General features: G+C 33.6%; 1 protein-coding gene across 19 annotated transcripts in view; it reads right to left on the reverse strand.

Annotated features, from left to right (window-relative positions):
• The window catches only part of ESR1 (estrogen receptor 1), a 477,882-nt gene that overhangs the window by 101,430 nt on the left and 353,676 nt on the right, over nucleotides 1-22,776 (reverse strand). For all 19 annotated transcript variants that reach the window (XM_074309534.1, XM_074309528.1, XM_074309533.1 and 16 more), the window contains one exon: nucleotides 17,037-17,175. In XM_074309534.1, the coding sequence (XP_074165635.1) occupies nucleotides 17,037-17,175 (139 nt within the window). The remainder of the gene's footprint in view (nucleotides 1-17,036; nucleotides 17,176-22,776) is intronic.

Here is a 22,776-nt window from a genome sequence, read left to right on the forward strand (position 1 = left end):
ACTATATACCAAGATAAGGTCGAAATGGGTTCATAATCTAGACATAAAGAATTGTACTATAAACAAACTAGAAGAACATAGGATAGTTTACCTCTCAGATTTGTAGAGGAGGAAAAAATTTGTGATCAAAGAAGACCTCGAGACCATTATTGATCATAACATAATTTTGATTGTATTAGGTTAAAAAGTTTTTGTACAAACAAAAACTTTTTAACCTAATATAATCAAAATTGTGTATTTTTTGTACAAACAAAACTGTTTTGTGCAAAGAAAATTTTGTACAAACAAAACTAATCAGACAAGATTAGAAGGGAAGCAATAAACAGGAAAACATTTTTACCTCCAAAGGATCTGATAAAGGCTTCATTTCTAGAATATATAGAATTGAATCTAATTTATAAGAAATCAAGCCATTCTCCAATTGATAAATGGTCAAAGGATATGAAAAGACAATTTTAAGATGAAGAAATTGAAACTATTTATAGCCACATGAAAAGGTGTTCCAAATCACTATTGATCAGAGAAATGAAAATTAAGACAACTCTGAGATACCACTACACACTTGTCAGATTGGCTAAGATGAATGGAAAAGATAATGACGTATGTTGGAGAGAATGTGGGAAAACTGGGACACTGGTACATTGTTGTTGGGAATGTGAATGCATACAACCATTCTGGAGAGCAATATGGAACTATGTTCAAAAAGTTATCAAACTGTGCATATCCTTTGATCCAGCAGTGTTTCTACTGGTATTATATCCCAAAAAGATCCTAAAGCAGAGAAAGGGACCCAATCAAACTGGAGAATAGATGAATAAATTATGGTATACAAATGCTAGGGAATACTATTGTTCTGTAAGAAATGACCAGCAGGGTGATTTCAGAGAAGCTTGGAGAAATCTACATGAATTGATGCTAAGTGAAATGAGCAGAATCAGTACATCATTATACATGGCAACAAGAAGACTATATGATGATCAGTTTCTGATGGACGTGGCTCTCTTCAACATTGAGATGATTAAAACCAGTTCCACTTGTGCATGATGAAAAGAACCATCTACATTCAGAGAGAGAACCATGAGAACAGAGAGAGGACCACAACATAGCATTCTCATTATGTTGTTAATTGCTTGCATTTTGTTTTCTTTCTCAGTTTTTCTTTATCTTCTTTCTTGATCTGATTTTTCTTGTGCAACAAAATAAAGTATAAATATGTATACATATATTGGATCTAACATATATTTCAACATATTTAACATGTATTAGACTACTTGCCAGCTAGGGAAGGGTGTGGATGGAAGATGGAGAAAATTTGGAAGAAAAAATTATGCAAAGGTTAATGTTGGAAAAATTACCCATGCATAGGCTTTGTAAATAAAAACTTTAATAAAAATAAATAAATAAAATTGAATGTTGAAACTTATCTTTACATATAATTGGAAAAATAAAATATTATTGAGATTAAAAATAACTCTCCCTCTAAAAAATGGGGAAAAAAAGAAAAATTAAACTCAAAAATCCATATTAACTTAAAAGATAATAAAGTTGAATTTTGAAAACATACATTGCTGTTCATACCACCAGTTCTAAAAGTTTGTCTATGGACACAGCAAATTGTTTTCCAAATTCTGAAAGTATTTATCAAAATGCTAATACTCATTGAATGAGATATAATTAACCTGAGAAGCATGAAAGTACAACAGAGAAAAAGCCTTGTTTGAAGAAAATCCCACATCTGACACATACTGGATATGTGCATTAAATTTTTCTGGGCTCTGAGCAGCTGTCTAAGACAAGGGTTGGCAAAATTTTGATATGAAAGGCCAGAAAGTAAAAATTTTTAACTTTTCAAGTTGAGGCAAAAATCAAGGATAATATATAGGCACTTACATAACAAGAGATAAAAAGTTTCCACAATATTTTTATTGAAGAAGTTGAAAATATTTAATAAAATCAAGTATATTTTTGGTAATACAAATCTACAAATGAGGAGAATTGAATTTTTTGGGAAGGAATATCATTTTGCTCAATTAGAGTTCAAAATTATTGTTCCCTAACCTCAAAATCAATTTTAAGTTCTCATTTTGTTAATGATGGCATATAAATTAACATTTAAGTATTTCATTATGTATTTATTTGTTTATATTTGAGAATGTCTTTTCACAAAGTAAATACCGCCTAATATGGAAATAAATTCATAAGCAGATGATTTTAATTGCACCAAAAGGCTAATAGTTTTAAACAAGTTTATTTTCTCTGTACAGATTTCTTCAGCTGCTGCAATCAAACACAAATTAATTGATTCATCTTTGGTAAGGTTTTCCTTACTTGGCTAACAAATAAGCCACTTGGAAACTTATTTTGATTTCACTTTTTTCAATTAATATTTTTGTCAAGAAATTCTTCTGTGATGAGGCATTCCATTTTTAATTTTCTAATTTTTCTGACAACTGTTTTCCTGTGAGTTGGGAAAATTGTGATGAATGCTTAGCTGGTAATGTTGACATACATCTTTTAGCACAGATCTGGTGTCATTGCATAATGGACTATTTTTATTGCTATCAAAATGAAATGCTGTCCAGTTCAGTGTCTCTTTGATTTTTAAGCAGCAATTGATAACATTGGTGATTTCATGCCACATAACTGAAGCAAACAAGAGTTGGGGCAGAAAAGTGGTCCTTAGGGGACAATTAAAGAAGATCCAAAGAAAAATAGCAGGGCTGCAATTTATACCTCCAAGCTAGTTTCTCGGAAGCAGAAAATATCAAATCCTGGGTGGGTTAAGAGGTGGACCTTGCCCCAGCCAGAGGAATTTTCACCTCCCAAATAGTCTGGATAGTTGGGTTCTATGTGGGGAAGATTAAGGGAATAGGTCTGTTGATAAGGAACACTAGACCCAATGAGTGCAGAAGTAATGGGGCAAGGATGCTGCTGGCTGGGGACACTTACAAGAGGGTAGAGATATTGTTTTCAGATTCCAAACCAGAAAGGAGAATTAAAGGAGTATCAGAGGCTAGAGTAACTGTTCCCTTTACCCTAGAACTAGAAATGATTACACTAATAATCTGTTATAAGGTGAGCAGGCAGAGGAGAATGAACCCAACCATAGAAAGTTATTTTGGGAATAGGAAAAACTGGAATTCATTTTCAGATGAGGATACTGAAATTTAAAACAAAAACCTCTTCTACCCTAAAGAATAATCAAATGGTTATTTACTCAAAAAGAATTCAGAGAAGAACTTTTAAAACACTTTAAAAATCAAATGAGTGAGATTGAAGAAAAATTAAAAAGTAACAATAAATAAGAACAATTGTAGAGAAACAAGATCATGTAAAGAAAGTCAAACAATTAGAAAAGGAAATCCAGAATCTTAAGGAATAAAATGACTCCTTAAATAATAGAATTAAGCAAAGGGAAGCCAGTGAAGTTATAAGGGACCAAGAAATAATAAAACAAAATATAAAGAACGAAAAAGCAGAAGAGATTGTGAGATGTCTCATAATGAAAATAACAGTTCTAGATAACGTTTTTTTTATTAATTTTATAATTATAATTTTTGACAGTACATATGCATGAGTAATTTTTTTACAACATTATCCCTTGTATTCATTTTTCCAAATTTTCCCTTCCATCCTTCTACTGCCTCCCCTAGATGACAGGCAACTGTGTTACAGTATAACCTAGATACAATATATGTGTGTAAATCCAATTTTCTTGTTGCACTGTAAGAATCGGATTCCGAAGGTATAAGTAACTTGGGTAGAAAGACAGTAATGCACACAGTTTACATTCAATTCCCAGTGTTTCTTCTCTGGGTGTAGCTGTTTCTGTCCATCATTGATCAACTGGAAGTGAATTGGATCTTCTTTATGTTGAAGATATCCCTTCAATCAGAATATATCTTCCTACAGTATTGTTGTTGAAGAGTATAATGATCTCCTGGTTCTGCTCATTTCACTTAGCATCAGTTCATGTAAGTCTCTCCAAACCTCTCTGTATTCATCCTTCTGGTCATTTCTTACAGAGCAATAATATTCCATAAAATTCATATACCATAATTTACCCAACCATTTTCCAATTGATGGACATCCATTCATTTTCCAGTTTCTAGCCACTACAAAAAGAGCTGCCACAAACATTTTGGCACATACAGGACCCTTTCCCTTCTCTAGTAGTTCCTTGGGGTATAAGCCCAGTAGTAGTATGGCTGGGTCAAAGGGTATGCACATTTTGATAACTTTTTGGGCATAATTCCAGATTGCTCTCCAGAATGGTTGGATTCTTTCACAACTCCACCAACAATGCATCAGTGTCCCAGTTTTCCCACAGCCCCTCCAACATTCATCGTTATTTGTTCCTGTCATCTTAGCCAATCTGACAGGTGTGTAATGATACCTCAGAGTTGTCTTAATTTGCATTTCTCTGATCAATAGTGATTTGGAACACTCTTTCATATGAGTGGAAATAGTTTTAATTTCATCATCTGAAAATTGTCTGTTCATATCCTTTAACCATTTATCAATTGGAGAATGGCTTGATTTCTTATAAATTAAAGTCAATTCTCTGTATATTTTGGAGATGAGGCCTTTATCAGAACCTTTAACTGTAAACATTTTTTCCCAATTTGTTACTTCCCTTCTAATCTTGTTTGCATTAGTTTTGTTTGTACAAAAGCCTTTTAATTTGATATAATCAAAATCTTCTATTTTGTGATCAATAATGATATCTACTTCTCCTTTGGTCATAAATTCCTTCCTCCTCCACAGATCTGAGAGGTAGACTATCCTCAATTCCTCTAATCTATTTATGATCTCATTCTTTATGCCTAGATCATGGACCCATTTTGATCTTATCTTGGTATATGGTGTTAAGTGTGGGTCCATATCTAATTTCTGCCATGCTAATTTTCTAGAGAACATATGTAAAAGAAAATATAATTATTGGACTAAATGTCCAAAATGGACTAAAGTTATGATCAAAAGAAGAAGAATTGATATAATAATACAAGAAATATTTAAAGAAAGATTTCCTAAAGTGTTAGAACAAGAGAGAAAATTAGAAATAGAAAAAAATAATAAATTGACTACTACCTGAAAGAAATTCTACAAGGAAATCCTACAGGAACATCATAGCTAAATTCCCAAACTCCCAGACCAAAGAAATCATATCATGAACAACAGGGGGAAAATTCAAATACAACAGAGTCACAATTAGAATCACACGACTCTAGCAACAGCTATATTAAAAGATTGCAGGTCTCATAATACTATATCAAAAAAGCAAAAGAACTAGAGTTGCAGCTGAAAATATCATATCCCCTCCCAAATTAAGCATAATACTAAATGAAAAAAAGAACATTAAATGAATTATCAGACTTTGAGGATTTTGTTGTAAAAAGACCTGAACTTAATAGAAAATTTGATATATAAAACCCAAGAGAAATATTGGGTAAGCATCAAAAATTAATTTTGAGGGACTCAATAAAGACAAACTTTCTGCTTCATAAATGGAAATGTAGACCACATATCTAGATTGTTTTTGCTAAGTGTGTAACTTGACAGAAAGATAATGTGATTCTAAAAAGCAAAACCATGTAGGAAAAGATAAAAAGAGTAATTAGGTTATAAAAATTAAGTGTGAGAGCAAGAATCAACACAGATGGATTAAATGGGGGAGGAGAACTGGTAGTTCTGAAATTAAATTATGTCAGCCATATTAATTAATGTTTTTAAATTATTTGAACTAACAATATAGTTTAAGATTGAAATATTGCTGTGCTATAGGACTTAATGAATTGGGAAGGTTCAGAAAAATATAGATTTGGACCTCAAAAAGATAGTGTTAATCTACCTTCAAAAAAGTATACAAATACATTCTTATATAGATGTATTTGGGTGTTTATGCATGTATGTATATACATATGTGTATGTAATTATAGATATCCATATATATGTATGTATATATGTGTGTGTGTATATATATATATATATATATATACATACAAATGTGTATATACATTTACATATCAATGTAAACCATTGTAATGTAAACCAACTAGCATACAGCCTTGAGTGTCTGAACATCTAACCACTGGCACTGGCCTTGAACCCAAGTCCTGAGAAACAAGTCAGTTCCCAAGCAAGAAATCAAAATATAGCCAAACCACACTAATGTAAGCATGATGCTCTATAGCTCCCCCTTCCTTTGATTTCTATAATGACCATGGGACTTTGGGAAGGGGTGCTTTCTGGGGTTCTACTGAATAGCAGTCCTATGGCAGGAATCAGAGATCCACTGAATCATCTGGTAGCTACCCCAGACAGCCCCCTATGTAAGTAACCAATATCATTATTAAAAGACATTTATAGTCATGATGCATGACTCTTTCTTTGGTATCAAACTTGCCCTTTGATTGGGGGGGAGAGGATCAAAGTTTTCTTGCTTAAGGAACTCTGAACTCTATATCAGCGAAGTTTAGTAGCATCCAGACAATGAAATGACTTCCTCATGGGAAATACATATGCTGCATTCAATAGAAAGGAACAATTCCCCATGAGCATGGATTTAAACAATGTTAAATGAGCGCTTTCCTTTGGAACCTCTTTTGGAATTCTGTGGTTTTAATTTGCTAAGATGGATTTCCTAAATTTATTTTTAAATTTTATTAGTGTCTTTTTTTAAACACCATAATTGTTTGCAGAAAAACTCTCTGTAACCATAACTTAATAATACCCAATGAACTTTTCTGTATAAAAAAGAAGAAGTTAAGTCAAACTAACTGACCCCAGAAAATGCATCTGATAGTTTGGGCAATGTTCTCCACCTAGAATCTCTTGCTTCTTTCTCCAATAAAAGTAATGTTTTTTCATTTCTTGTCCAGTACCAATATTGGTTATCATAATTATACAGGATTCATATTAGTGTTCATTTTTGTTTATATCATTGTAACCATGTATATTGTTTTGCTGGTTCTGCATCAGTTTAGAAATTCTTTCCATGTTTCTCTGAATTTCTTATATTCAATGTTTCTTATGACTGAATAATATCCCATTATATTCATGTGCCAAATTTCATCCGATTTCTAGCACCACTACTAGCCCTATTGCAATGCCAATTAAATTCTTATTACATAATTGATGATTTTAGCCATTATACATTCATAAAGCATACTTTGTATCTTGAATTTTGCTACAGCAAAAAATATCATTATATGTATTTTGAAGCTCACAGGACTTTTTTTTTTCTGTTTTTGACCTCTTGGAAGTGAGATTTCTGAGGTTTTCCTTCAAGTTGCTGCCAGGGATCTAGCTACTGCAGCTCCCTACTCTGCAATGATCCTACTAAGAAAAAGTCATCATTTAATCCAAGAAGAGGAAGATGTTGTCTCTCATAACATAAAGATAATTATAGCAATTGTAGATATTTTTGAACTGCCTATTATTCCTTCTGCAATGCAGAAAAGAATTGATATAATTCATTGAAGCTTTACAAGATTAATATTGTCCTTTCTATTTATGCAAAGTCTAAGAGGAAACAAACCAGTAATATCAAAGTAGGAGTGAGGACTCCATTCTAGACCACAGGACCACACAACCATGATGCTAAAAGACAATTTTAACTTGTAGCAGACAAAGCAAATAAACATGTTACTTCATTTTATTCAAACCAACCTTCCATCCTCTCATAAAAATAAGCAATTGTGGTAATTGGAAAATGACTATTCAACATAACTCTTAATATAACCAGTGTTTTAAAGTGTAGAATCTTCTTTTTGCTAATCCAGTGTGCATGCTAAGTTCTTTGATGATTTCCCTGTGGTGCTAATGAATCAAATGATCTTTCTTTTATAATTACATATTTTAGAAACTTTTTAAGAGACAAATTAAAAGCAACACTTTAGGGTCAAAGGTCATTCCCACTATATAAGTTCTGAGTATGAAGCAGGTAAAAGTCTTCAAACAGAACTTCTCTCTCTTGCCAGAAAACAGGAGAAAAAGATAAAATAAAAATGGACAATGTAGAATAAATTTGATAAATCATTATATAACTGTATCCAAAAGGAACAGATGCTTATCTAAATCAGCATAGACTGAATATCACCTTAAAGAATTCATGAAATGAGATGCAGATGCACCCCAACTAACTTTGTTTATTGTTTCCAGGAAAACATGATATTAGACTCAATGACATTACAGGAAAGTCCAAAAGAACAGAGTTGAAGGACACCAGCTGGAAAGGCAGAAGGTATTAAACTGAATTCAGCAGAGTAACTCAGGGTTAAGCGCTGAGAAAGCCTAATAATAGGGGAGTAGAGGTTGAACTGGGTTTAGAGGGCAGGAGAGCTGGGAGAACAAGGAGACTTGGATTGAGTGGGTCTTCCTTTGAAGTTACAGTGGAGAATATGAAATGTTCTAATAGAGTTATAATGTTATAATAAAAGATCATATTTTCGAAAAACAATGATCAAGGAAGAATTATATAGGCTCAGTTTATATAGAAGGAATGGACACTTTCCTTGATTGTTAGACATAAAATAAATGACTACTGTAGTAATATTACCTAGTGGGGAGACGGCCATTCAAAACAGGTAAAATGGAGGTGGTTTGGTGGGAAAAGGGGATTTAGTTGTCTTTGTGTGCTAATTCATATATATTAAATTGTTCTTCAGAATTGCTTTTTTATTTAGCCTATATTTTAGCTAGATCAATTTAATTAATGTTCCATTGATATACAGGAAATGATAAATGTAGAAATAATGTAATATATTAAAATATAAGAAAAATCAAATTAACATCCTATATAAAATTAATTCTTCAGTTGGAATAATGTCTTTTATTCTTTATGAGCTTTGTGTCAAGTATACAGTGGTTTGAATTTTAGGGCTTTTTTCAAGAAAATTCTTGACTTTAAAAAAATGAATTACCCTTTTCCAAATATCTATTTGGCATCAAACAGGAGACTCATAAAGACTAGCCTGATTTGATTCTTATTTATATTCCTGAAACTCCTATAGTAATTTACTTCATGATTAAGTCAGTGATGACTTCAATTGTGCTTATTTCTATCATTATCTTGTTCCTTTACAAGCTTATTTCCTATTTACTGAACAGAGCAGGCAAAATAGAGTGGAGGAAAAGACACACAGGGTACTGTGAGAAGCAAGAGTACATTTAAAGGACATTTGCAAATCAACTTTCTTCAATGGCACATACTTTCAATTTTAGAAAATATGTCATAGCATGTAAATATTTGTTTTGTACTATTTGTACTATTCAGACATTAAAGTGAAGGTGTGAACCTCCTCTATTCTCTATCCTAAAATGTGACTCTTCTTATTCCTATAAAAGAATGCCCTTCTCTGCTTGAGAGGCAGTGTGGACTTGATGGAAGTAGAAAATCCTTGTTTCCTAATTTATATTAATAAGGAAAGACTCATATACTAAGGGACTTTGAGACAGGACTTTACCTTCCATTGCATGATATTACACAAAAAGGTTTAATTTGCACACACAGGGAGACGTTTCAAAACTTACTATGATCATACTTTGTCCTGAATTATATGTCCAGACAATAAATCCAATTGAAATAATGACTCAATCAATTATCAAATATGTTTCTAGGGCTGTATTGTGAAGAAAGCAAAAATATAGTCCTGCCCAGAGTATAAACCATTAGAAGAACTAGTGAGGTCCTTTTCCCTATTGCCTATAAAATCACATATAAACATCTGTTTGCCATTTAAAAACATTTACAACCTGTCCTCTCTTTCAAGATGTTTAAAAAACATGATTTAACTTGCACATTAGCTATTTTTTGTTTTGGGTCTAATTTTTGTTTGTTTGTTTGTTTTGTTTTGTTTCTAACAGAGGATACTCATTCCATTACCTATGTCTGGACCTTTTCCTTGGCTCTTCCTTATGTCTGAAATTCACATCTTTCTCACTCCAACTTCCAAAAATTTGATGTTTTCTTCAAGTCTCAGTTGCTACTAGCTCCTACAAGAAATGTTTCCTCAACTTCCCTTTACTCCTAAGCTCTATCCTCAATTATTCATATTTATCTATGTATCTATATGTATGTATATATATATATATATATACAGATAAATAGATGATAGATAGATAGATATTTATAGTATATAACTAGCTGTCATTCTGAATTCCTTACTTAGTCTCATTTTACATATCTAATCTATTACCAAATCCTGTTGTTTCTACCTTTGCAATACATTTCTACACTAGGATTACCACCCTAGTGCAGACTCTCATCACCTTTCTTCTATACTAACAAAGACCAGGAAAATTGTCATTTTGTCATTATTTTGCCAGCCCCTGCCATAGGGCCTAGCATATAGTAAAAGCTTAATAAATGTAAATTAATTTTACTCTGTATTCCTGAACTGATGTTGTTGGTTCAGTTGGTTCAGTCATGTCCAATTCTGCATGAACCTGTTTGGGGTTTTCTTGAGAAAGATACTGGAGTTGATTTGTCATTTTCTTCACTGGCTCATTTTCCAGATGAAGAAATTGTGGCTTAAGTTACAGGGTCACATAGCTAGTAAGTATCTGAGGTCACATATGAACTCATGACTCCCTGACTCCATGCTTGGCTTTCTATCCCCTACACTCCTTAGCTGCCCCATGAACTGATTATCAAAGCTATATATATCCTTTGACTCCTCTGGTGTAAACCTGAAAAATAATCTACCTATGTTTCTTTTACATTTTACAAAAACGAATGTTAAAATATTAAGGTTTGAAAGTTTAATGAAATGAGGTGTCGTTGAAGAATTCTATCGTTTGAATATTTTTCATGTTAATGCCTCAGGAAACATTCCTCCCAAAAAAGGCAAATTTTAAGTAAAACTGCTCATATTTTTAGGAAAAAAAAATATCATTTTCCAGTTAAAAATGAATTTGTTATCAGAAAAAAATAATATTATTTAGAAGGGCAGAAGAAATTCTCTCTTGGCTACAACAACCTGTTTTTCTCCTATGGCAGAAACTTATTACTGTTCCATTCTTATAAGTAAAAGAGGTTTCTGTTGTCCAAGAGTATTTCCTGCAGGCAGAGCCCAGGAACTTGCCTCATATTGGAGAGAGGGCTGTGGAAAGAGCTACATTAACAACATTCTGGCCAGGGACTGTGGTGGAGAGAACATTCTGCTTTTCAAGTGGGGCTTTGCTTTTTGATTGGAGGAACAGTGTTTGCTCTGAGAGTAAAGGGAAGGCTAGAGAGAGGCTTCATCTCCATTGGGCAATCCACAAATATTTCTCAGAATTTGTTAGTACCGATGGTGCCAGCAATGCAGAATGAGACAGTCCCTTGGAAACTGGATGTTCTTACTGAATAGGCAATTTAGATGGTTTCCTCAAAAATGGCATTTGCCTTCCAGCCCCCATAAATTTCATTTCTGCAGCAGCTATGAGATCCCACAAGAAAAGAGACATCATGAACACTTTTGCTTCTGTTTCTTCCTATATTTTTCCATCATGAACATTCAGGCAAGTTGGAGTGAGGAGATGCATTCCTACACTATGCAGAGAAAAATATTTTGTGTTTTCCGATGCCAAAGTAAACCATATAATTAAGGGATTGTATTAAGAGGTAGGGTGAATAGGGATTTTACTGACTCAAAATTATTTTTCTTCTTTTCCTGATTAATTTTACATGGATTCTTTTTCTCTTATACTTTCTTCATATTAACACATCTACATATAGTAGAAACCATTATATTTAACTGTAACTGACTGGGTGCCAAAACTTTTTGATGATTCAAGGAAGTATATAGGTCCCATTGATCCTCAAGCCTGATTATTTGAAACAATCAAAAAGTCTTTTGATCTAGCCAAAACACCAGAACAAAATAGAATGGTTTCCATTTTACTCTTACACACAACTATAAATACATACATAAAAATTAATGTGGTCCTTACTTTATAGTTCTCTGTTACATGCACACAGATACATACATACATACACAAACACATTCTTTGGTTTTCAAAGATATATGGATATGCTAAATGTTTATTTTCATAGAATATAAGAAAGGCCTAAGAATTATGAGCAAACCATGCATAACCAAAAACAAAAACAGGGAAACATTGTACGCAATTATACTATAGAATATTCACCACAAAAGTTAGTGTAATTCAATTGAATGCCTAGAGATTTTAGAATTAAAGATCCTAGGTTTGAATCTTGCCTCTGCCAATATTATATGTAATGCCTTGATTGTTGTTTTATCTTTCTGGGTCTCAATTCATCTATAAAATGAGAAGATTCTATGGAACTGAGATAGAACAAATTTCATCCCTTTTTCATTACCCTTCCAAAATTTGAAGGTTATTCATGTCCCCACGGCATTCATTTTGAACTTGAAGTTCATTAAAATGAGGAGATTGGACTAGTTGGCCTCCAAAGTTCCTTCTTGAATCAAATCTATAATCCTATGAGTAGGCATTATGGACTATATCAAACAAAAACTTTAATGAGCACAAAGAAAAGAAAAAAAAAATCAATGTTAATTACCTACAAATCTATTGATCATGCTACAGATATTTATGACTACTATGTGCTTGGTGCCAGGCTAGGTATTTCATAAGCCCTGCCTTCAAGAAATTTGATTATGATACTATATTTATATATGCTATATATTTATATATGCTGTATATATCTCTGATGCTATATATTCTATATCATTAAAACTCATTAATCAATCTTTTAATTTCAGTAATTACAAGCTGAAATGAGAGACTAAACTCTTCCTTCTCTTGGCCTTGTAATGAGCAACTGATAATATATGCAATAGGAAATTAAAAGAAAGCCAAAATAGCAAACTGCACTCTAAAGGAAATTCTATTTGCTTATTAAGAAAAAACATTTTAGTTCAATTCAATCCAATAGTGATTTATATGCAATTACAGATGCAAGATATCATGTTTGTTACAGTGGATACAAGAACAAAATAATAAACTATTTTTTTGTCTTTAAGGGAATCACATTCTTTGATGTGAAAGCAGTTTCTATGAGGAATGCAAACCTGGTAAAGAGTACCAAAGTTTCCATCTGCCTCCAACATTTCTTCATTCCTAAACAATTGTAAGGCCTCCTAATAAAAGGAGGTGATATCTGTACTCAACTTCAATGTTCAAAGCAGCATTCCATCCTAGAAGAGTTGAAAAGTCTTTGACTTCATGGTAAATAAGGTGGGAGTTTCAAAGCAGGACATCAGCATAGCAGTTCCCTCTAAATAAAGAAGCAAAGGAATACCATGGGATTTCAAAGCAACCAAGTTTATAAATATTTTTGGAGGAAAAGCAGAAAACTGAGCATGATATCCATCTTCTAATTCACTAATATACTTCAGCCTGAGTAAAACTGGAGCCTTTAACCCTACTATGGTGGAAAGGGCATGATCTCCTTATCAAATCAGATACTCAGAGAATAAAAAAAAAGAAAAATAGAGAACAAGTGGGTCTAATTCAGAATCATTTTATAGAAAATAGTTTCTACTTATGCTCATACCTGTGATTTCAATGTTATCAAGTACCACAAATAAAGAAACTTTTTCTACTAATACAGATTGGAAAGAGTTGCCTAGTCTCACACAACCATTTTGAATGCAGGTCTTCCTAATTCAAACTATAGGTCCTTATCCATTATGGCATACTTCCTGTCATAAATATTGGGCCTGCAATCAGCAAGATTCATCTTCCTGAGTTCAAATCTATCCTCAGACATTTATTAGCTGTGTAACCCTGGACAAGTCACATAATCTTGATTGCCTCAGTTTCCTCACTGCCAAAATGAGCTGGAGAAGGAAATAGCAAGTACTTCAGTGTCTTTGCCAAGAAAATCTCAAATGGAGACCCAAAGGATTAGACATGACTCAAATGACTCAACAACAACAACAAATAGTATGAGTCAGACAAGTTAGGATTGAAACATGTATCCACACAATAGTCCTTGTTTTGCATCTGTTTTATATACTTTCAGCATATATCAGAGGTACTATTGCATGTCTCATTCTGTACTCCCTTCTTCCTTATTCATGCAGAGATAATGAATGTGATGAATTAAGAAAATGTCAGATTTGCATGAAATGATAGAAAGCAGAACTAAGAAAGTTAGAAGTAAAATGACCAGAATAGTGTAAAGGAAAATATTTTTTTAAGCGAGTTGAGATTTAAGTAATTAACAAAAACAGTGAAGGTTTTGGTGAAGAGATAATGAAATGCAATTCTTCCTTTATGGAAGGGAAGTAGGGGACTACTAAAACATGATATTATAGACGTTGTCAGATGTTTCTGAGTCAGATAACTTTGGTCAATAGTTTTTCTTTGTTACATAAATGAGTTTAATCTGGGAAGGGAACACCGTGATATAAAAACAAAAGACATTAATAAAAAGAATTTTAAAATAAAAAAGACATACAGAAGACAAAAGCAAGTTTATGTAGGGGAACATGTATACAAACCAGTGACATGGAATTACAAAAATAATGTAAAGACTACTTAACCTAAAAATGAGTTGGGGTTGCATGGGAAACTAAAGAAAATTAAAAAAAAAAAGTTTTCTTATTTATTTTGTTTTGTTTAGCAATGTTTAGAGTGGAAGGAAGAAGAATGAAAGTAAGGAGAGAGCCACTGATTTTATAGGACAAAAACAATTGATAATGGAGGGAAGACTGAGTTGCTCGTTTCTCATTTAGTTTTTGTTTTCTCTGTCAAAGAGAATGACCTTAAAACTAGAAAGGATTGGACAAAAAATTGTCAATACTGAACTGATATTCAAGTTAAGTAAGAAAATATGAAGTGAGGACTTAGTTATTCTTGTTGAGTTTGAGTGACCTAGCCCGGATGAAATACAACCTATGCTACTAAATGAACTGTTAGATGTGTTTGCTAAGTCAGTGATATGAAAATGATCACAGAGAAAAGAAAGTTCCTATAGAATTAGCCAAAAATAAATGAAACCATCCTCAAAAAGGAAGAGAATAGAGACTGAAAATCATATGCTAGTGAGTTTGCCTTTTTTTTTTCCCATGAAGATTCTAAAATGTGTTGTTAATGTGCTAGAAATATAAATCAATAATCATAAAGAACCAGCATGACTTAATTAAAAGTATGCCTTCTGGGATTGAACTGAGCTCTTTTTTTGGAATCACTATGCTGGCCAATCAGATAATCCTATATAATTAATTAAAATGTTAGCAAATTATTTGGAAAAGATGGAAAGATATGAACTAAACAAACATTAAAAAAAATTAAATGGACATAAAACTGTTTAAATGGCTAGACACAAAGAGCAAATCATTAATATCCTTGACATACCTGAGGACATATGCTTAGCCCTATGATATAGAACATTTTTTTCTGAATGACTTGAATAAAGGTACGAATGGGATATTTGTCACATTTGTAGGACAAAAAAGCTAGGAAGAATAGCATACCTTAAATGATCATCAGGACTCCAAAATTTCAATACACCATAACATTGTATCAAATCTAATACAAAGGAATTTAAAAGGACAAATATAAGATCTAATATGAGTGTAAAAAAAAAGGTTTTGCATTTGGATTTAAAAAAAAACAGCTTTATAAGAACAAAATAGAAGAGATATGGGTAGGTAACAATTTTGAAAAAAAAAAGATTTGGGACATTTAGTGAACTTCAAATTCAAAAACATAGGAGGTTCTTGAATATTATCCTCAAATTTTTGAAGGGCAGTGAAATGGAAAAGGCATGAAATTTATTTAATCTTGGTCCTATGGGATAGAAGAGTAGCAATGAATCAAGGTTCAGACTTTATTTAAGGAAAGGCTTCCTGATAACAAGTTCTTCCTTCCTACAGGACCTTAAAAGTAAGGGCTAGATGAACACTCATTTAATAGATCCTTCTGAGATCCTTTTAAACTCTGTGATTCTGTGTTGGCTAGCCTGTATGAGGCAAAATATGCAAAAAATAATATACAAAAGATATTACGTGCTAGGTGGCACAGTGGATAAAATCCTGGGACTGAAGTCAGGGAGACTTGATTCAGCTTCAGATCCTTGCTAGCTATATGATCCTGGGCAAATCACTTAACACTGCTTGCCTTAGTTTCCCTGTTTGAAAATGAGTTCGAAAAGGAAATGGCAAACCACTCTAGTACCTTTGCCAAGAAAAGCACAAAATAGGGTAGAGAAATAATTGTTTCTGTTTAGGCATTTTTCAGTTGTGGCTGCCTTTTTGTGATCTCTTTAGTGGTTTTCTGTCAGTGGATAAAGTGAAGATACTTATTTGTGGATGCCTACAACAGAATTTTCCTCAATTCTAACAGTGTAGTAAGGCTCAGAGCATAGACTGGCTTCAGCTGATAGTCATCCCTTTCTATTCCCTCTCTTCCCCTGGACAGGGATTAGGGCAATACTTGGGTCTCAGGGGCAAGCTAAGGCATAAGGACATCCATCTCGAAGGAGTCAGAAAGAGTCAGAAAGGCTATCATTTCTCACCTTTCATGCATTGCCAGTTCACAGGGACCCTGTTTCTGAGTTGGGAGTTTATAAATACCAGAACTAGCTAGCTCATTGAGAGTCTATACAAATATAATCCTGAATATTCTGAAAGAAACAGAGGGATTCATAGAATCTTAGAACTTCAAGGAACCTCAGAGTCCAACCCTCCAGGAAACAAGAAAGAGAAAACAGAGATTTTAGTGGTTTGGACCTATGAAAAACTAAAACTTATTTGAATTAAGAAGAGGGTGATTCATCATCTGAATAAGAGACCACATGGCTGTGGAGGCAGAAAACCTCACAAAAACATGCTGGCTTAGTGATCAGTATGATTTAGAAACCTGGTAGCTTTTCTTAAAAGTCTGTCTTTGATTATTAGCTTCATGTATAAACTTGAACAAGCCAAAGAGCATATCAGTTTGCCCATTTATAAGAGGAACAAAACAACTTAGTAAAGTTTTTGGCTTGCCTGCAGTATTCATGAGCAAAATTTGATGATGAGAAGGAACCAGTGTAAAGTAGGCAGCGTACTCACCTGTCCAGCAGTAGGTTAGGAGCAAAGAAAAGTTTTCCTGGATGTTCCATTGATCTCCAAACAAGGCCAATCATGAGGATCTCTAACCAGGCACATTCTAGAAGATGGACCTGATCATGGAGTGTCAAATCCACAAAACCTAAAATAAAATAAGAGTCAAGAATAAATTAAAATTAGAGATTCTCCTTTAGTGCTCCAATCATGCCATTAGGGTAGAATACAAGCTCCCAATGGACTGGATGAGATTGCCTCACTTTTTAAATTCACATTCTTAGCACCTAGTACACTAGCACATAGTAGGAAAATATTAAATCTTTTAAATCTCTTTACAACTTCCCCCTAATTTTCTGGTCTTCATACTCCAGTTCCCTCCAATACACACATGTACTCTACAATCAGTAACACCAGCATCCTTAATGTTCTTCTGGGCATTTTCACCAGTTGTCTCACATGCCTAAAATGCTCTCCTTCCTCATCTCCATCTCCTACATTCTCTGGCTTTCCTCAAGTTTCAAAGTTTCATAATCTACAAAGAAACTTTCTAACTTCCCTTCCTCAACTTGTCCCTCACTTTCTCCCACTATTTTTTCTTCCTTCATTTTCAGAATTTAATTTGGAAAGAATGTATTAAGTATTATTTAATCCAGTATACCAGGTACTAGGCAAGACACAATAGATTATAAAGATAAAACAAAGGAAAGAAGGAAGGAAGGAAGGAAGGAAGGAAGGAAGGAAGGAAGGAAGGAAGGAAGGAAAAAATACAATTGTCAAATCTGATACTAATCACTTTTTAGTGATGAGAAAATGTAAGGCAGAAGTTCTTAATCTTTTTTCTGTCATGGACCACTTGGGTAGTTTGATGAAGCCTATGGATAACTTCTGAGAATAATGTTTTCAAATGCATAAAATAAAAATATATAGGAATATAAAGGAAACTAATTTTGTTGAAATACACTTATCAAGATAACCACAGAAGACCTGAAGAAATCCTGGAGTACTGAAGTTTAACTGGAGTGAATTGCAAACACCTCCAGGCTAGCTCTATACAAACATCAAGTGATAAACTGGGTATGGCTGGAACCTCAGCAGGAACCACAGAGACTTTCTCCTTCCAGACTGATTATGGAATCTGGGGTCTGAGTCCAGGAAGACTGAGGGAACCTTAGCTGATTAGGAACAGCAGACCCAGCTATGCTGCAGAACCATGGCCCTTGGGGAGAAGGAGCCAGCACACCAGTGAGTGCAGAGGTAGTGTAGTGGGAATGCTGCTGACTGCTGGCACTTACAGAAGCTGAGAGCTTTTAGTTTGGAGGTTCCATGGCTGAAAAGAACTGAAGTGAAGCTAGAGGCACCATCCCCCCACCCCCAGGATTAAATGTCATTATACTAATGCTTCTCAGTAAAAAGAAAAGATTAACCAGCAAAGAAGAGAGAACCTGATCACAGAAACTTACTATGGGAACAGGGAAGACTAGAATTAATCTTCAGAGGAGAATACAAATCAAAAAGCTTCTACCTCAAAGAGAAACATTAAATGGTTCCCTGCCCAGAGAGAACTTATAGAATAATTCAACTTTAAAAATGAAATGAGAAAGGTTTGGGTGGGGGGGAAGGGACCATCCCAAAAAAATAAGATTTTGAAAAAAAGCAAACCAACTAGAAAAGGAGATAGAGTTTTAAAGAAGAAAATAATTCTTTGAAAATTAGAATTGGGCAAAGGGAAATCAGTGAAGATATAAGAGACCAAGAAATAACAAAATAAAATATAAATAATGAAAAATATGACAGTATGAAACAAGAAAAAGAACAGATTGAAAAACAGACCAAGAAGAGAAAACAGAATAATTGGGCTTCCTGAAAGCTGTGACCAAAAAAAGAATCTTGACACAATTAAACAAGAAATAATCAAAGAAAATTATTCTGGAGTGATAGAACTTGAGGAGATAATAGAAATATATATTTTTTTCAAATCTACAGATCATCCCCTCAAAAAAAAACATACAAGGAAAATACATAGGAATATTATTGTTAAATTTTGTAACCCCAGATCAAAGAGAAAATTTTGTAAGAAACATAAAAATTTCAAATATGCTTGAGCTACAAATCTAACAGGATTTACTAATAGCTACAATAAAAGACTACTGATCTTTGAATAATTTATAAAGAATTAGGCCAAAAATATCTCATCCAGCAAAACTAACTGTAATGTTGAATGAAAAAAAAAAATGGACATTCAATTAATGCACAGATTTTCAGAACTAAATGAACTCAAGAAAATTTAGAATCTAAGAACCAACATCAAAGATTAATTTAAAGGGACTTAACAAGGATAAATTGTTTATGGTTTTTTTTTTCATGGCAATGTAAACCATGTTTAAGATTGACCTAATTAGGTAATTAGTAATTAGGTACTTCAAAAAAAAATTGGGGGCAGACCTCAGTATGAAATGACGCTAAAAAACAAGGGAGTCTATAAAAAGAGACAAATAGTATCTATGATATATGAATGAGGTATAGAGGAAGAACCCACAAAGTGACATTAGAAGGGTAAGGAGGTCTGGTAGTTCTGAAAACCTGATCACATTGAGAATGAGTTCAATAGAATACTCTATGTGTATGTGTGTGTGTGTGTGTGTGTGTGTGTGTGTGTACTATACTTATATATATAAGTATAGTACACACACACACACCCCTCAACAACCCAACCCATATATATATATATGGGTTGGGTTGTTGAGGGTTGTACTCTATGAAGGATACAACACCCTCTAAAATCAATAAAGAAATAGGGGGAGAAGGAATATGTTAAGGTGGAGTATAGAAGTGTATATACAGAAGTGAGATTAGGTATATAGATTAATGGAAATGGGAAAAAAAGGAAGGGAAAGGGTGGGAAGGAGAGATAAGGGAGGCATACATGGGTGAAGGGAAGTTAGGTAATAGCAAAGCAAGTTAAGGAGTAAAAGTAAAGAGTGAGAGAATGAGGAGTTGAGAATAATAACTCAGTGACTGGGTATTTGGGAAGACAGGGTTCCCTTGATTGTAACAGGAAATTTAGGAAAAGGGTGGGGACAATGGAATAAGATAATGAGTTCAAATTTTGGACATGTTTAAGAATCTATTTAAGATTCTATGTGAGAGCTCAAGATGTTCAACATAGTGTTGAAAATGGGAAACTGAAAATCAGGAGAGAAGTTAGGTCTTGATAAGTAGATTTAAGAATTTTCTGCATTAAGACAATAATTAATCCACTGACTCATGATTTCAACAAACTAAGTAGTGTAAAAGAGAAAAGAAAAGGGTACAGGACACAACCTTAGAGCTCCTCCATGAAGGATGAGTTCAAACTTGATGAAGATCCAAGCAAAGAAGTTTGAATAAGTAGTAAGAAAGAAAAACATTAGAGATTAAAATCACAAAAACTTGGAGAGAAAAGAGCATCATGCAGAGCAGAGCTCAAGAAGGATAAGGACTAAAAACAAACCAAAAAAATAGCTATTCAATCTGGCCATTAAGAGATCACTTATTTTTTTTTTGGGGGGGGGGAAACAGATTTTATTGAATAATGAGGTTAGAAGCCAGAATACAAAAAGTTAGGAAGAGAATAAGATGAAAGGAAGTAGAACTATCAATTATTGATGGCCTTCTCAAAGAGTTTAGCCACAAAAGGAAGAAGAAATTTATTGTTGCTGTTTGTCCTTCATTCTTGAAGAAGACATGACATCAGAGAGGTGATGTCATCATGTAAGTGAATTGTATTTAAGTGAAGGAGGGCTATGCAAGGTCACCTGCCTCACTTTGCCCTCCAGAGCCATCTGGTTCCAATGGCAAAATATAGATCAAATTGATTGGAAATAGCCTTGGATGAAATAGAAGATCTTGGCCTTTTTAAGCTAAGATTTTCAACAGGTCTCACTTTGAGGCTGCACCATTCAGCAATTAAGGCCAGGTAGTAATTGAGACAAAGAATCTCCTCTTTCTAGTGGGATGGGCAGACCAAATGAATAACTTTTCTCAAGTAAATAGAATTCTATAGTTCTCAGATGTGAGAACAATATATTCACAAAAAAGTAATTATCTCCCCCTGAAAAAGTAAACAGGACATTTGAAGATTGTGACAAGCATTAGACAGAGTAAATCCTGGGTAGAGAACAAAGAAAGGAAGAGGAAGGAATGTAGTTTCTGCCATGTCATGACTTTGCTGTCATCCTTGGACCTTCTACAAACTCCAATTTTTCCCAACCCTAATTCAATCCCTCAAATCCTGCCTTCCTAATTCCAAAACATGTTGCTCTGAAGGTTCAGCATCATTTTTGGTATAAGATAAGGAATGCCTATTTCCCTCTGTTCATTACTAATTTCAATATTCAATTCACTTAAGAAAGAGATAGAAGAGCTCCTTGGCTTCTGTCCTTTCTTGTCCTGGAGCCCTTCAAGTAAAGAGAGAAAATGTTACTCTTCAATATAAGGAAAAGACCAGTCTTTTGTGAGATTCAGTTGTGGGTCAGGCTGATATACTATTTTCTCACTACCTTAACCATATGAAAGAATGGTTAAAAACAAAAATGGACCAAAATGTGCTTGAGCATTTGAAAGCACTTTGGAATGTGATTAATTTAAAATATTTCCTTTGTCTCTTAAAATCTTGAACTAGTTCATACATGCAAAGCAGATTTGTTGGACTCTGCAGTAATCCCTTTTTACAAAAGAAAAAATATAAGGTACAGAAAAGTTCAAAAAAATTAAGTTTAGAAAATACAGAAGGACAGAGAGAATTTAAGCTCTGGTAATCAAGCTTCTGCTTACTCACAGAAATGTTCTCTCTCTTAAGACTTCATGACGGTAAAATTCATGATATAGTATAGATACAGGGTGTCCCAAAAGTCTAAATGTAATTTGAAGATAATAAAGCTTAAAACCATACTAAGCATTTGGGTACACCCTATATAAAATATGAGGGATAAAAATTTTCATATGAAATTATGTAAAATATTTCTATTTACTGATTGCTTCCTCAGGAAAATTTTCCCTTCCACAAAGTGACACAAAGAAGAAAATAACTAAGATGTATTTGAAGGACCAGTGCCTTAAAAAATCAGGCAACACTAAAATCTTAATTTTAGAGATAGAGGAGAAGGACCTTAGAGACTATTCCAATCCTCTGATTTTACAAATAAGGAAATTTGAGTTTCAATCAATCAGTAAGCATTTATTAAGTGCCTAAAAGGTTCAGGATAATGAAGTGACTTGCTAAAGATTATAGACCTAGAATGTGGAACTCTTGTTTATGTCATCCCATGTTAAGGTCCACTCAATGTGCCATAGCTATTCTTTACTTTCTCTTGACATCTGGAGGATATCACTTGAGCATTTGATCCTTCCACTTGTTAGCTCTTGCTCTTGACTTATAACCAGTCCATCTTCTTTTTTGAATTATACATTGCCCCAAGAACATCCTTAATTTCAGTTCTTCTTGGAAATCAATTTGTTATATGTTGTAGCCCACTCACACCCAGCATACACACATTATTCTATTTGCCTTCTATATGATACTCATTTTTAATCCTTTGGAGACAGGAGTTCCATGACACCTAGTCTTGTAAAAATGTTATTAGCATATTGATCTTAAAATATGGATCTTTGATTCTGAAAGAAGTTCTGTGATTCATTAAAAGAGTTTTGTACTTTCCTGAGGGCAGCCTACCCTACTCTCCTATTCCTGCATAATTCTAGATCCAAT

The sequence above is a fragment of the Sminthopsis crassicaudata genome, chromosome 4 (assembly GCF_048593235.1).
Source record: "Sminthopsis crassicaudata isolate SCR6 chromosome 4, ASM4859323v1, whole genome shotgun sequence".
Taxonomy (NCBI): Eukaryota; Metazoa; Chordata; class Mammalia; order Dasyuromorphia; family Dasyuridae; genus Sminthopsis; species Sminthopsis crassicaudata.